The sequence below is a fragment of the Stegodyphus dumicola genome, chromosome X1 (assembly GCF_044657685.1).
Source record: "Stegodyphus dumicola isolate Sdum_Otavi_A_Nest chromosome X1, ASM4465768v1".
NCBI classification, from domain to species: domain Eukaryota; kingdom Metazoa; phylum Arthropoda; class Arachnida; order Araneae; family Eresidae; genus Stegodyphus; species Stegodyphus dumicola.
Window position 1 is genome coordinate 125731100 of NC_140780.1, and position 16983 is coordinate 125748082.

At 31.2% G+C, this 16983-nt stretch overlaps 1 protein-coding gene across 1 annotated transcript in view; it reads left to right on the plus strand.

Moving 5' to 3' along the window:
* Window positions 1–16983, plus strand: part of UQCR-C2 (Ubiquinol-cytochrome c reductase core protein 2) — a 119998-nt gene that overhangs the window by 51099 nt on the left and 51916 nt on the right. The window contains exon 7 of the mRNA XM_035359231.2: window positions 2496–2593. Within this exon, the coding sequence (XP_035215122.2) occupies window positions 2496–2593 (98 nt within the window). The remainder of the gene's footprint in view (window positions 1–2495; window positions 2594–16983) is intronic.

The following is a 16983-nucleotide window of genomic DNA, read 5'->3' on the forward strand; positions in this document are numbered from 1 at the left end:
AATTAAAAAAGGCACATAAATATTTTATTATGCATTGTTGCTACAAGACATAAATGGTTTGTGTGTACATGACTATCCCAATATCACTTTAGAAGCAATGTCATAATTATGTAATTATCCGTTATTTAAAATTATAAGGTGTTCTTAGATTGTGATTTTAATACTGCTTTTTTAAAACTAAAACATTTTTTAACAAAGATCATGTGACTCTATATTGACTAAGAATAGCTAGCTACCAAATATAATTATTTACAACTAATTGCTCACCCTTAGACATTCTCTCTACATGTAAAGGAAAGGTCTGTTATCATCTTTCTTTAATTCTTCCTGTGTACACAGGGTGCAACACAAAAAATGTAAAAATTAACATAAAACTTTATTACCTACAGCTAGTAAGTCTTATTACCTACAGCTAGTAAGTCTTATTACCTACAGCTTTAGTGGCTTATTGGAACTTCACAGTATATTAACTGGCTTGCAACTCCAGCAACTTTACGCGATGCTATAATACTTGTTGAAAATATGACCTATTGTAACCCTTTTTTCTGCATCATCTCCCCTCCTTGAAATGATTCTAACTTTTACATAAGGTTTAGTTCTTATTTTAAAGGGATATATGAATTACTTCTACTTCTTTTTCGCTACTGCTGTTTGTATTAAGAACGGACTGTTCCAGCCTAATTAAGATGCAAAAACAAAACTCGAGGTTACGTCATCTGGAAAGCTGAATCGTGCCGACAGCTGATTGGTTGCTGTGAGATGACGTCATGTCTACTTCATGTATAAGTATCTTGCATCGCTCTGGCTTAATCCCTTCTTCTTCTTCCTATTTCATTGCTCCTGGTTTGCCGTTCCAGCGCTCATTGGAAGATGTTATTGCGATGCATGTCGTCCAGCAATAAGTACCGTCGTTCTAGGCCATGATGGTTTTTCCTGGATTCTGCAAAGCGGCGACGATGTGAGCAACTGCTGTTTCATGATTCGGCAGCGATAGATCTCAAGTTGTTCCCGGTGGTCAACTGCTGTGGGCGGCGTCCAGTTTCCAAAGTTAAGCAGCGTCAAATTTCAGGTTGTGGTTTTCAGTAAGCAACTGCTGAAGGCGGCGGCATCTTTTATACAAGTGTTTTTCAGGTCTAGTGGCGATGTCTTTCCAAGTTGTGATTTTCGGTGAGCAACTGCCGTGGGCGGCATCCTGTTTCATGATTAAGCGGCATCAAATCTCAAGTTGTGATTTACGGTCAGCAACTACAGTGATCGGCTTTTACCAGTTCAAGTGCATTCAAGGTTTAATTAAATTATTCAGGTGCCTTCTTGGCCAAAAGTATAGACCTTTATAGTGAAGTGAAATTCAAATTAATCACGTAATTTTGTTCTGTGATATGTTTTTCGCGTATTGAAAGCCAGTATTCATAGATCAGGTAATATATTTACTGTATCATTAGTAGTGTAATATTCTTTAAAGAAAAAACCCTTGGGGTTAATGAATAGTTAACTAAGTATAATTTTTGACAATGATTATGTTACACTCTTTAAGTTTCTGATATTGATCAAATTTATTTATTGTATTTTTATTTTTATATATATTGTTAATAAATTGGTTAAGTTTAAAACTTTGTCTTCTATGTCTGTGTAGTATATAATCTTAGGGAGCTTCTATTGCTATTTCTGCTAAATATTTTTATAACTTTAAACTTTGCTTTTGCATCAATACTAATTAGGTCAGGCAGACAACGTGCTACTAACTTTCAACCCTTATCAACCATGCCAACATCTGGCGCTCGTCTGTTCTGATCAGCAGCTCCTCTCTATGTAAGCAAGCAGTTGCAGTGGCAACAACCAAGCTTCTATTATGAAATCATGTTGTTTATAACTTCTGGTTTTAACCCAAGTCATGACATAAAATCTGCGAACACTTCTGGAATGAGCGAGTACGTGGTGAAACAAGGCATAAAAGAAAGAATTAACATATAAAGCTAACTATTAATAAAACATTGTAGCAATGTCACTAACCAATGTTAGTTAAACAATGTGATTAAAAAGTGTCACTAACCTTCTGTAAAATATGTAGGACTGTTTTAAATGTAAAATGCAATATTGTTTTATAATTATGTTAAATATTATGTTTTTAATATTAATAGATCCTACACTGAGATCTAATTTGTTCTTATAATGGTATTTTAAAAGTAAAGTTCGGGCATAGACAATTGCTTTAATTTATTGAATTCCCTTTTAGTGACAGGTCTTTAATTTTGTACATTGATGGTCTGTAAAATTACTTAATTTCCATGTGTAGAAAGGTGTATGAACTCTGTTATTCATTTAAAAGTTTAATTATATGTTATTTTTAGATACTTTTTTAATTGAAGTTTAAATGTAAGTTATGTATTAGCATTGACATAATTTAATAAAAGATGTTATGTATTAGCATTGACATAATTTAATAAAAGATTTATAATATATGTATATTTATTCTAAAATGATCATAATATTTCTAGTTTTGTTAGAAAACCTTCACAAAGCTGCGTTTCGAAGTGGTTTAAGCAATTCTCTCTATTGTCCATCATTTATGATTGGCAAACACAGCTCTGAAATGGTAATTAGTTTTATTGAATATTTTTTGGTAGTAACAGGGTTATGAATTTTAATTCTTGTTAATTTTTTGTATTGTAATATGTCTAAATTCTGGATTGTGTTCTGTTCTGGTATTAGCCATTAAAAGTGTATTTATAAAAATTACTCCCTGTATATTGTTGTAATCAGAAAGAATTGGAATAATTTGTTTTAACCGTACTATAAAGTTGAAAAGGTAGTAAGCATATTTAAAAGAAACAAACTTTTTAAAAATATTTTTTAATGCTGCACTTCATCAGTCATTAAAGTTATCCACTCAGTAGCATCTATAATGTTTGCCTTTTAGTCACATTAAAAATTTTGAGCTGAGGGAGGCTTTGGATAGAATATAGCATAAGAAAAATTGTCTGTAATTGTGAAACTTTGGATTAGACCTTGATCTGAAGATTGGCATGTAGACGTGGTATCTAGTGTGGAAAACACAACGGCTATGTTCTTAAATCGGAAGGATGAGGAGTAGCACTATCCATAAGTTCTTTTTTTTTAAATTTCTTTAAATGTGTTTGCATTAAAAGATACAATTTTTCTTGAAGCTGCATGATCAATGTATGTGAAGGTTAAGGTTCTTATGCTTTCCCAGATGCAAATGGCTTTGTAAGTTTCTAATGTCACAGCATAAAATTATGGTTAACTCTTCTTTTGATGCTTATCTTTTAATGCACTTCATTAAAAAAAAAGTTTAATGTAGAAGAACTTGCTGAAATAGCCTTCCTTCATCTAAATTAAAAATATGCCCACTCCTTTCACAAAGTATTTGTAGCTTATCCATTTTTTTTCCTGGTACTTGAGGAGTTGCAAAATTAATTTCAGCAGTAATAAAATTGAGTTCTTAGGGATTTTACTTTTGTAAGATTTATTAAAAGGGGTTGTCTGTAAAAATTTTTGTCACAAAAATGGGTCAGTAATTAGAAAATTGTGACATCCATATGGATTCGTAATGGATTAAATGCACACGGAACTGATGATAGATTGATGAAATTTATTTTTTTCAACAAAACACTTTACAGCTCTGGAACTTTCCACAAAAGTATTTGTACAATTCTTCTCAATAGGAAACAGCACAATCAGTAGTTACCACTTCAAACTACTTATGAACTACTGACATTAAACACAAGGCAGTGCAAAGTGCATCGAAACAGCGAAGCTTGCACAAAGATTTCTTGATACTCTGAAGTCAGCTCTGAGCTGAGAACTGATGCTCTCTCCGTCCTTATATAGTTTTCCCAGAGCTGCTGAGAAATATAGTACCTTCCATTTCTCGAAATTACTGGAAGGAAACTTTCCACTTCTCGAAAGTACTGGAATGTGCCAGATATGGTTATAGTTACATATAGGGACCAATTATGATTATTCACATATAATACAAACTGCAGTTGTACAGGGATCGGACTGAAATGTAACCAGGTGGTTGTAAAATTTGACGACTTTTGGTAATTTCTTGCCAAATTTGGCTGCAAAAATTAGTTGCCCAAACCATTCTTGGCAATATCTTGCCAATTTCGTGAGATAGCCATTTATGTCAATGTTAAATACAATTTTTCTGGCAGAGCTTCACTATCTTCAAACTTTGCATGTTACATTATGCGAAATTCGTTACAATATGTTTGGAATGCATTGTTGTAAGCTTGCTAAATACTGGAGAATTGGTAGCTTGAAAATTTGCTTCGAAATTTTTTTTCCTTAAGTTTAATTTTTTTTTTTCAAGTTCATTGTCTGAAATATGAGACTTTCTTAATCTATTTGCCATTCGGGATTTAGTAACCCCATATTATATTCTTAAGATCTAAATGTATAGGCATAACTTACAGTATCATCCTATTTTTCTTCTATTTTTTTAGTTTTAATACAAACCATCATGAAAATTTATAAGTTCTCATTTTAAGCTTGAACCAGATGTTAAACTGAAGCATTATTAATGAGAGCACAAAGCTCTTCATTACCTCCATGCTTTCAAAATGTCATGTTTCGCATTATTTTGAATGAATAAACTTTCATGTGAAGAATAAAAATTTCTCAAACTTCACTTCAAGGATATTCGTTGTTTTCTTGCCTTTTTGTTTCTTTTTTAAAAATTTTGAATAAATGAATAAAGCAAATGAAACTGTACGTCATCTATTAGGTATAAGCTACATTTTGTTTTGTTCTAAAATGCATAGGATAAATATTTGTTTTCAAATAAAACAAACTGATCAGCATTTCTTATTTCTTCAGGAAAAAAAAAAAAAGTGTAAAAGCATAGTGCAATTCATTTAATAAATCATTAATTTAAAATAGGATATGCTATAAAAGCAGTATCTAAACGTAGAATATCCACAATTGCTAATTCATTAGTGTTAAGTAATGTAATGGCTCTTACTGCGTCATGTTATATAGACAAATGAAGATGTTCTCGATGCTCTGGAATACTTTTAATTGAATTTATTAATTTTTCTATTTTTTATTTTTATTTCTTTATCTCGTTATAGTAGAGTAGATGTTCTATTATTAGAGACTTTTTTTATTACTCTTCGAGTTTTCTGGCATTGAGACGAATATTTTGCATCGCTTAGCGAAAGTTTTTTTTTTTTTTTTTTTTTAATGGCGATACGAAGGCACTATCTGACTGTAGAACATATACAAATGCTAAACGAGTTAAATTTGCTGAATAAAAAAGCAGCAGATATTATATTCCTGTGACTATGCAACGGTGGACCTCACGTACACCCATATTTCAAAGAATATAATACACTGTTTCATTTTGAAATATTGCTTACTTTTCGTTGTTTGCTTGTTGAATTTATATGAAAGAGTGTTTTAATATTTTTAAATTTTAATTGTATGTTGTGCTAAATAAAATCTGCGATTGTTTGGATATTTTTCCATATGTATTTATTTGTGGGATAAGGTAAAAATTATATTATTCCAGAATGATTATTTTTTAATTTTTGAGGAAAATATAATAAGAAAGGCTTAAAATTAATGCTGATGACTACCTGATTGTTCTTCTCATAATGTACCCAAAATTGGAAAAATTGCATGACAAATTTCATTTATACGAATTTTTTTCCAAAGTTAGACTTAGCGGCATAAATTGCCCGTCCCCACAGGACGCGCCGTCTTAAGAGAATGCTTTGGTAACAAAAGGGCCTGTCGCGAATGGGTTAAAGAGAAGAAAATTGATATAAATTAGGCCAAAATGTCTGGGAAGGCTTCAAATTAAAAAGACGCTGTTTTGTAGCTTTTAATGTGCTGTTATCCTAATACCGTTTAAGAATCAGTGTCATAAATTGCATGCGTTTTAAACTCTGAAATGTTATTAAATTGTGATTTTAATAGTGCTTTTTTTAGCAAATGTTTTTAAAAATAAATAACATGTAATAGTGGTCACGTAAATCTATAACGACTAAGGGTATTAAACTACCTAATTTAATTATTTGTAACTAACTGCTCACCTTTAAAAGTTATCTATGCTTTTTTAAAGTTATAGCATTTCATTAATCCGTGCTGTGGTTACAAGATACAGCACAAAAATGTTAAAATTAATGCAAAACTCATTCTCTGCATCTAGTGAGACTTAAAATAATATAAATCAATTTATCACTTCTGATGCATTAGTGGATTATTGGAACCTTAAAATATATTAACTGGCTTACAATCCCAGAAACTTTACATGAAGCTATAACACTTAACTGCATCAGACATACGGAGCACAACTAAATTTCAAAATTTGCCAACCATGCCTACATCAAGCTTTCAGGTTTGTTCTGATCAACAGGTCTCTCTAGGCAAGCAGCAGCACCAGCAACAGCCAGTCTTCTGTTACGAATCATGCTGGTTATGATTTGACATAAAATCTACCTGATATTTACTAAACCTCTAGACCAGGGGTTCTCAACTGGTGGTACGTGTACCACTGATGGTATATTTTTACTCGTGGAAGTATTTTTAACTATTAAATTCAAAAATCTTGTAAAGAAAAAGAAAGATTTATAGAGAATTTCCTGTGCTCAAACTGAAGATTTAAAGAATAATACACTTGTTAACGTTTATCTGAATCGAAAAATAGCTTTAAAGGCATTTCAAATAAAGCTATTAATTTTTTATTCCCTTTTCGCACAACCTAGTTGTGTGAACAAGAAATTTCTTCCATGTTATATTTAAAAATTAAATGTGCAACAAAATTAAAAGTGGATCCTAATTTCTTGGTAAAACTAAGTGAAGTAAGACCAGACACAAAGAAATTTGTCTCTCTTAAATGGACCCAAATTTTGGACTAAATTTTAGAATTAAAGTCTTATAACTTAAATTTTGATAATAAAAATGGTAACCCAATTTTAATGATATATTTTTTATGTTCGCATTAGTCGAAAGGTTGAAAACCGCTGCTCTAGACTATGTATGGGGCAAAATGAGACATAAAAGAAAAAACCAGCATGAAGCCAACTGTTAGTAAAACGTAAATAAAATGTCCCTAATCTTTTTCTGATATGTCCAACTATTATATGTGTAAAATATTTAATGCTACTTCGTAAATTTTATCAAGTGGATTTTACTCTCAAATTTGTTTTGTAGTTATGTTTATTAAATTATGTTTAATAAGAATACATCTTATTTACAAATGTATTTTATTCTTAGAGTGTTGTTACAAAAGTAAAGTTCAGACATGAAGTTAATCGAATTTATTCAGCTCCCATTTGCTGATAGGTCCTTAATTGTTTTCATTAACGGTCCTTAAAAATACTTAATTTCCATGTGCAGAAATGGGTACGAACCCTGTATGATAGAAAACTACTAATATATTACATCGTATTAAGGCAGAATGTCGTAGATTTTTTACAATTTTGTAAGTCATAAAAAAATTTTCAAGCTCCCAGAGTTAAATATAGTGTGAAAATTATCAGTTTGTAGCTTGTTCCAAGATTAAAGTGACCACATTTTCATTTAGACTAAGCAGGACAAATGGAATGTGTTCTACAATTTTCAAAATATTTTCATATGGAATATTATTCTGTTTAAAATGAAGGAATAAGTCCGTCCATTTTTTGTCTGTTTCCACATTTGCAGACAACCAACATTTAATTTTTTCATCAGTAACGAGCTTTTTTTACCAATGACATCTCATCAAAAATATCATTTTCGCAAATATTATTTTTCAGAAAATGGTTACTAATATATTAAAAAGATTTTTCCACATATTCCCATAAAATCTCCTTTTTTAATGTCACTCAATGAAAGTTTTTAATATCCTCGAATTGAACTGTCCATTCTTCAAGATATTCCAAGCAGTTATTATAAAAAATTTCCGACTTCTTTCAGAACAACAGTAAGTTTAATATGGCACCTTGTTCTTCCAACCTAGTGATGTCCTTCCGAAAAACTAAAAGAAAGTAATCCTTATAAATTCTTTCTTGAAATTTTGGTTTTAAATTATTGATTTCATTTGACACTTCCGTAATTGAAATTTTGTCCCTTTCAATAATTTTCACAGCATTGTGAAATAATGTAGCTTGGTTGTGGGTGAATTGAAGACAAATTTGTGATATGTCATTTTCAAAAAACAGCTGCAATATTCTTGGACATTTATCTTGTGATAAAAAGTGTGATTTTAATGGTTTGTATATTTTAAAAATATTTTCTACACCTGCTAAAAGAGCTAGCCATCGTGTTTTGCTGTAATCAATAATTCTTTTATATTCAATTTGTGTGCTTTCACAAAAATCCTTCAAACTTTCGACACACACATTATATATATATATAGTATATAAATACAAATAAATTTGTGCAATATTTTCAACATTCACTGGAAGTAAGTCAGATGCTTTTTGAATAAATAGTATTGTGTAGAATGTGTGCTGCACAACCTACTCGAATAATTTTTTGGTTCAAACGTTCGTTAAGTTTTGTAAAAACGTTATTGATCCCTCTTCTAGCTTTTCCACCAAAATTTGCATTAGTGCCAACAATAAAATTATTGCCTCACAATAGGCAATAATTTTATTTTTCAAATTATTCTTTTTTAAAATAGTGTTTATTGGATCAAAAATTATTTGTGGAGTATCATATGGCAGCCACCCAGACAGTATAGTGGTTAGGGGGCCCTGACTGCGAATCCGAAAGGCTGGGTTCGAATCCCGGAGGCGGCATGGTTGTAACTGTCCGTCCCTTCATAGGAGGCAATGGTGGCTCACCTATTAGGTGTCTCCAAAGTAAAGAGACCACCACATCTGGCCTTAGTATAGATTAATGGATTCTGTTACAAAACTGTAACTGTTCACAGTCTGCCATTGGATAAAAAAAAGTTTCATCTGGCAATGAAACAAAATCTAATATTCTAATTTTAATTCCTGTTTCTGGATCAAAAAGTCTAACAATTGTGGGAAATAATTTTAAATATTTGTAGTTGGAAGCATCATAATGTATGGATATAAATGTGCATTTATCTAATTCTTTCTGGAGTCGTGAAAACAAATATGATGAAAAACATTACAAATAATTGCTTCGGTTTTTATCCTTCCATGTGCAATTTTTTTTATCATTTGCGACATATAGGCAATTGATCTGAGACTTTGTGGTTTATGGTGTGGAAAGCAAATAGCCCTTCAGCTAATGCTAGCTGTTCCTCCGTTAACAATACATATTCCTTGACGTGACGTAACGACAATGATCGAACACCACCAAATAAATCTTAACTCATTACATCGCCTAATTTAGTTTACTCTGCATGCGTTTTATGTGTTTTTTTATTTCTTTATATTCACTATAAAATTAATAAAAATAGGTAATATATTTTTACAGTACATTTAAAATAAATGCAGATGTTTTCTAAAAAGCGGGACATTTTTAAAAATCGGCGGGACTGTCCCGCCAAAATCGGGACGTGTGGTCACTTTATCCAAGATAAATATTATCTATGAACTTAAAATAACTGTTAGGTGCGTCCTTTGCAGGAATATATATATCTATCCTAAGTTACGCAGGTCTGAAGTGTTACGGAGAGTAGTTACTCTGGAGAAAAGATTTAAGTTTGATTTGTGTGAGAAAAGTTGCATCTTCATATAAAAAGTAATAAAGTAATTTTTGCTGATCTAGTATCAGAGTGCTAAATATGGAACCAAGACAGTTTTTAGAGCTTAGTGTAGTGATGAATGTTTCTAATAAAAAGTTATATTTATTCTGAGCAATAAATTTTTTAACTTTGTTTTAGCCCAAAGGAGCATTAGTTCAGGTGGTCTATTAAACTCAAAATAGCATTTTGTCTCTGTTCACTATAAATGGCACAGCACTTTTAAATTGTTGCCCCCAAACATTATCACCCTGTATTTAAAAAAATTAAATAATGATGATTCTGTAGGAATGTGTTAATGTTTCTCATATTGTGAAAAAATGATGGTATCTAGAGGCGTCTAATTTTGAATAATGTAATCCTCCACCTGAACATGGGCACCTGTCAGCCAGAATTTTGAATTTAATTATCTATTTCATATTTTGTAAAATTTTAACTAATTTTTTATTAACAAACTCAGTGATTTCAAAGCAAGCAGTGGCAACACTGCACGGAAAAATACATTTTTATATGCAGTGCACAAGACTGTTTATATCAGAAGTTCTAAAGATATGGTGTTTTTGAATATTTTGTGATATTGCTGTTGAATTGAATTTTATGTGGTTTAAGTGCAAAGAACAATATTTAATAAATAAAGGTCACATGCGAAACATAAAAAAGCCCTTTGAGCATAATACAAAGAAGTTATTTTACTTATTGGCCATTATGGGGTGTTGTACTTGAAGACAATTGTCTCCAAACATTTTTGTAAGATAGTAATGACTTGCTGCTGTTAAGTTTATAGTAATAGGCACTGAATTTGCAGTAATGGACAGTACACTTTTTATAGCCTTGAAGAGTTTTCTCCCCAAATTAAAAAGAACTAAGAACAAAATCAGCAATAAGAACACCATCAAATCACTATCAGAATCCTAAGTTTGTTCATGTACAACATGAGGACTTGCAGTATTCCATTTGATACTGTTCTAAGTAGCCACTTTTCCATCTAAGCCAAAATACACCTTGTCTAACCACAAAATATTCCAGGACTAGGAAATGTCAATAGTTATTTTTGCCAAAAATCAACCAACAAACAAAATGAATGCATTGTTGTGTTTCTTGAGGTTGTAGCTTTTGCAACTTATAGATACCAATTTAAAATGGATTACAGAACTTTTCATACCATAGATTAAGGGATCACATGAGACCACTTACAGCATCTGGGTGCTGTCAGGAACAGGACACTCTGTCAACGATAACAGTGAGTCCTATCAGTTTAATCTCGAATCTGTTTCCATTTTCTTCCTGGAAGCTCATACCTTTGCCCAGTCTCTTCAAATTTAGTAATAATTTTTCTCAAACATTTTTTCCATTTTACCTTTTCACGAGCCTTTTGCACATTGATATTCTTCCAATATAGCTAAATTATTACTGCGGTTCTGACAAAACAATTAACCAATAAAGCATAATCTATCTTCTCTAAAAAATTTGAATGATTTTATGATGTTGGCTACTGGCATTTTTAAGAGTATCTAGTATGAAGAACCTCCTTTCTAGATTGCATGACAAGTGTCATATAGTGGTCAAAACTTGAACTATTATTTTGTACTGCAGTTTACGATTCCTGTATGGTGCATATAACTTATTTACCAAGTTTCAGTGAAATGTATGAAACAAAATGTTGAAATATGTCAACTAAATAGCCTCTGTGTAGATCTGGGTAGGGTCATTATAATTAATATGTCCCACTTAAAATTTCGGAATTTTTATGGAAAACCTCTGCAGTTTTATGTGATTTTATAGTTGAGATCTTTCTCATCTCTTTCTCTCTCACTCTTTTTTTTTTTTTTTTGTGTGTGTGTGTGTGTGTGTGTGCGTGTGTGTGTGGATTTTCCATTATTTTTGTTAAGATGCTAAAAATCATTCTATGATGGCAATTTGTTACCAAGCATATATTTTTTTAACTTACTTTTTATGATTGTAGGGGACTCTCAGGTCACACAGTGAAGAGAAATATATTTTCCGTTAACTCTTTGGACAAATTCAGTTTTTCTCAGAAGGAGGGAAAAAATGTTAGAGCATTTCTTCACTTCTTATTGTGTTACGCAGGCATTTAATCAATAAACGATTTTGGCATTTAATCAATCATCATTTTACCAGCTTTAAAACGAATTTAGCTTGGCAGCATTTGAGCTGATAATGAGCAAATTTCTTCAAGATTGTTTTGTCCATTATTGTGATATCATTAAAGGTCTGATATTATAATAAAATTGCATAAAATTGAAATGTCTATCTCTTCCCATTTTCTTGTTTTAAAATATCTAACTTCCATGTTTGTTTTTTCCCTAAAATTTTTTCAAGCCAACCTGAAAAGCTGATATGAATTGACATTTGTAAAATGTGTCACATAGAGTCAAATATTGCTTGTACATTGTTTGATAAAATTTGTTTGGTGGAATGAGTAAATATGTTATTGTGAGTATTCTAAATCAGAGTACGAGGATAGTTTCTTTGTGCTCGAGAATCACATAAGGGAAATACTTGGGGCCATTTTGAAACATTTGTAGGCATAATTAATTTTTCAGTATTTCATGGTGGAAAAAGTGATTTTTGCAAAGTGTTTTATGTCTTCTTACTCTATTTGGGAATTCTACATGTCAGAATATTTGAATGATGATTATTAATGAATTTAATAAATTAAATATTCATATATTAAACTGTGTTTCTGAGCAGATAATAACACCTATTATGACTATTATTAAAAAGGTGTAGCAACCTTTCTGGTGGGAACACAAAAGTAATTAATTATTGTTTATTGTACAATCATTTAGTAAATTTGGCAGCAGAAAACAGTTTCTGCATTACTAATAAACATGAATCAAATGTTAGTGAAATGTATCTGTTACTTAAAGAAAACAGAACTTTAACAACTTGTAGCAGCTTCAGAGAGGTTAGAAATACAAAAAATATCAAAGTATGTGCACATGATGTAGCAGGCACTTGTTAAGAGCCGTTCACTTTGGGGTTTATCTAACATACATCTAGCACATCTGATACTACTACAAAACCCTTTACATGAAACCGACTCCATTAGCTCACATGAATCCCATTGTGAATGATCCTTTAGAGCAGCAATTCTCAACCTTTTGACTAAAGCGTACCATCTAAATAAAAACTGAAAATCCTTAGTACCACCACTACATTTTACAATGATTATTTTTCGATTTCTCAATAAAAATATTAATATATATATATAGCTATCTGCACAACCTGTTGGCTATTTGTATTAAATGTGCACACATAAAAATATTAAAAATTGGTTTACCATTTTAATTATAAAAATTTAAGTTATAATAGTTTAATTCTAAAATTTATGCGAAATTTGGGTCTTTTTAAAAGATATCAATTTTTTTATGTCTGGTCTTATTTTATTTAGTTTTAACTGCAAATTAGGATACAATTTAACTTTGTTCTATACAAAATAAAAACCGTAATCTGGACTTGTCAGGACTTCGGCGATTCCGGATTAGAGGTTTTTCCGGATTATAGGTCATTAATTTAAATCTGGTAAGATGGCATGCAGAAATTATACAATTAAAAATATGAAACCGTAATTTATGAAATAAAGAGTAATTATGATCTAAAGGGTATCAAAATTTACAAAAAAAAAAAAAAAAAAAAAAAAAAAAAAAAGCTTAATATTTATTTGTTTACTTTATTAAACATTTCTTTCAATGCAAGTTGTTTAAGTTGATTCGTTTTTTGTGCTAATACTTTCTCTTTAATTCTCTCTTCTATAAACATTCTTGTTCAGTTACAGAGTTCCATTGCTGTGTCGAGAATACCGACTAACTTGTCAATCGAAATTTTTTCATTTTCAATAACCTCTCTATCACTTTCTTCACTGTTGGAAGCGGTATTTTCTAGATCGTGAACCATACTACAGATTTCGCCATCTGTTAATAGATTGATGATTGGGGCATTGTCTTAGCAATGAAAAACTTCTGTTATATCATCTTCATTTATTACCGCTTTTTCACATTTCTTTACAAAATCCAATAACTGGAAAATTTCACCTTTAGTTTGCGATGTACGTAAACCTTCAAATTCGTGGCTATCATCTTCATCGTCCTCGCGATGAAATATGGTAGCTGGCCATAAATTATGCCAAGCATTTTTTAACGTATCTGGAGACACATCCTCCCATGATCTTGCGATGCTCCACGCAGCAGATTTTATGCTAAAAAATGTCAAGAAGGTCAAGAATAGTCTTTCCATTGTTCAAGAAATATGAAATATAGCGTATATTTTAAAAATGCTATTTTATATTTGCATTTCAGCCCGTGCACTATTCCCATATCCATAGGCTGAATGATAGATGTACAATTTGGAGAGAAGAATAATATGGATACATTATCTTTCACTAAAACTTTAAATGAAGTATGTGCCGAACAGTTGTCTACAATCAGGACTGTTTTTAAGTCATCAGGTAAACCAACCGAATTCAAATGTCACCGAGCCTCGGGTATAAAAGATTTTCAAACCAATCATTCATCAACGCTTATGTCATACATGCTCTTTTATTTGCGCGATATATAACAGGGAAAATCGTTATTCCTTTAAATGCTTGAGGTCGTGCATGTTTTCCAATTACGAAAAGTTTGCACTTATGCGTTCCTGCAGCATTTGTGCATGCTAAAATTGTTAGTCTCGCTTTGGAATCTTTGACACCAGTTCGAGCCCTTTCTGTAGAGGTTGCCAAGGTATTCCACGGTACATATTGCCAGAAAAGACCAGTTTCATCAGCATTGTAAATTTGTTCTGGAGATAATTGTTCATTAGTAATGAGTTCAATAAATTCATTGTTCAGAAGCTTCAGCATCAGCTGAAGCTCTTTCTCCTGAAATTTTTAATTGTCTTATACCATGTCGATTTTTAAATTTGGTTAACCAACCTGTCGAATATGTGCACTCAAAGTTCATTTCTTCATGAAATATTTTGGCTTGAACCATTAGCATTGGACCCATCAATAGCAAGCCCTTGCTGCGACACTGTCTGACCCATTCAATCATCACTTGTCATGATCGTCACTTTTTGCATAACGAATCCCTTTTCTGTTATTCATTGCAAGTGGGGTGTTGCAATCCACAAAAAATTTAAGAAGTTCCTTTTTCTATTTGCTTAAGTCATATACAGTTGACTTTCCAATGTCATACTCCTCGCATAATTTTGAGACAGATATGCCTTTATCCATTTTTTGCAGCAATTCCACTTTTTGTTTGATGGACATCAAAACATGCTTTCTTTTTGTAGATCCTTTTGCAGCTCCGGAATTGGAAACTCTTTTTGACATAATTGAAAGTTCAAGCTTAATTTTTATAAAATTTCTCTAACAGTCTGCAAAAAATAATAAGCCGAATCCAATTAGAAGATTAAGGAACAGCGCAATCTGCAACATTAACTGAAATACCTTAGAATCAGTAAAGATAATTTTAGCGTAGCTTATGCTGTCCGTTATACATTAAACGTGCATGTGTAAAGCATATAAAAAAAAAGTTTGTGGCTTTGAGGTCCGGATTATAGATCATTCCAGGTAATGGACGTCCAGATTACGGACTTTGTACTGTATTTATTTTTCAAATGTAACATGGAAGAAAATCCTTGTTCATGCAAATAGGTTGTGAAAAGGCAATAAAAAATTAATAGCTTTATTTGAAATGCCTTTAAATTCCTTTTTTTGGTTCAGCCAGAAATTAACAAGAGTGTTATATTTTTGAAATCTTCAGTTAGTGTTCAATCACAGGAAATTTCTATCAATTGTTCTTTTAATTCACAAGATAAAATTCCAGGTACATTTGAGAAAAATGGATTTCTAATCCAATTTTCTTTTTCAAAATTCTTGGGAAAATACATGTTGAAATTATTTATCATTGAAAAGCAATCATTTTTAATGTTGAATGCAAATTCTTCTTTTATTTTGAAACTGTTTTTAGTTAGGCAATTTTCTAAAAGTGGTAAAAAAGTTTAAAATAGTATTTTGCAATTCTTTGATTATATCTTGAGCTTTATAATTTATCATTGCATTTATATTATCTTTTAATGGTAAACATATTAACACTTTGTTTGTGTAATCCTAAATTTAATTCATTTAGCTTTCCAAAAATATTGGTTAAATATGCTAAACGCTCCAACCAAAAATCCCTACATAAATATTTTTGCAATTAAAATTTTGAATCACAGAGGAAAATTTGAATTTCTGGTCGAAGTTCAAAAAGACAATTTAAAACTTCGCCTCTGGATTACTACCTTACTTCGGTATGTAACAAAAGCGTTTCATATTCACTGAGCATCAGTTGTGGTAGAATCATAAATATTCTTGAATTTAAAACTTGCCATTTAAAATTTACGATTTTCAGGTTTTCAGAGATTGTTGGTTTGACTAAAGGTTCACGGTGAATGGAGCAGTGAGTAAATTTTGTTTCAGGTGCAACTTTCTTTATTTGAGAAACAACACCGGAATGTTTTCCTTTTGACCCGTTCATGACGGGCATCTCTGTTACCTAAGCATTATCATGGGACGGTGTGTTAACCGGATGCGTCGTCTTTTGGGGATGGGCAATTTGCACTGCTAAGCCTAACTTTGAGAAAAATTCGTATAAATTAAATTTTTTATCCAATTGTTCCAGTTTTTGGTACATTATGACAAGATTGAGATTATCATTTCAGGTAGTTGTCAGAATTAATTTTAAAGCTTTATTATATTTTCCTTAAAAATTTTATAAAAATACTCATTCTAGAATAATATAATTTTCCCCTTATCTCACAAATAAATATATATGGAAAAATATCCAAACAATTGCAGATTTTATTTAACACAACACACAATTAGAATTTAAAAATATTAAAACTGTCTTTCATAAAAATTCAAGGAGCGAACAACGAAAAGTAAGCAATATTTCAAAATGAGACAGTGTATGATATTCTTTGAAATATGGGTGTATGCGAAGACCACCGTTGCGTGGTCACAGGAATATAATATCTGCTGCTATTTTACTCAGCAAATTTGACTCATTTAGCATTTGTATATGTTCTCCAGTCAGATACTGCTTTTGTTTTGCCATTAAAAAAAAAAAAAAAAAAGCCTTTCGCTAAGCAATAAAAAATATTCGTCTCGATGCTGGATAACTCAGACTAATAAAAAAGTCTCTAATAATAGAACATCTACTCCACTATAACGAGAAAAAGAAATTTAAATAAAAAGGAGAAAAATTGATAAATTAAAAGTATTCCAGAGCATCGAGAACATGATCATTTGTTTATATAACATGACA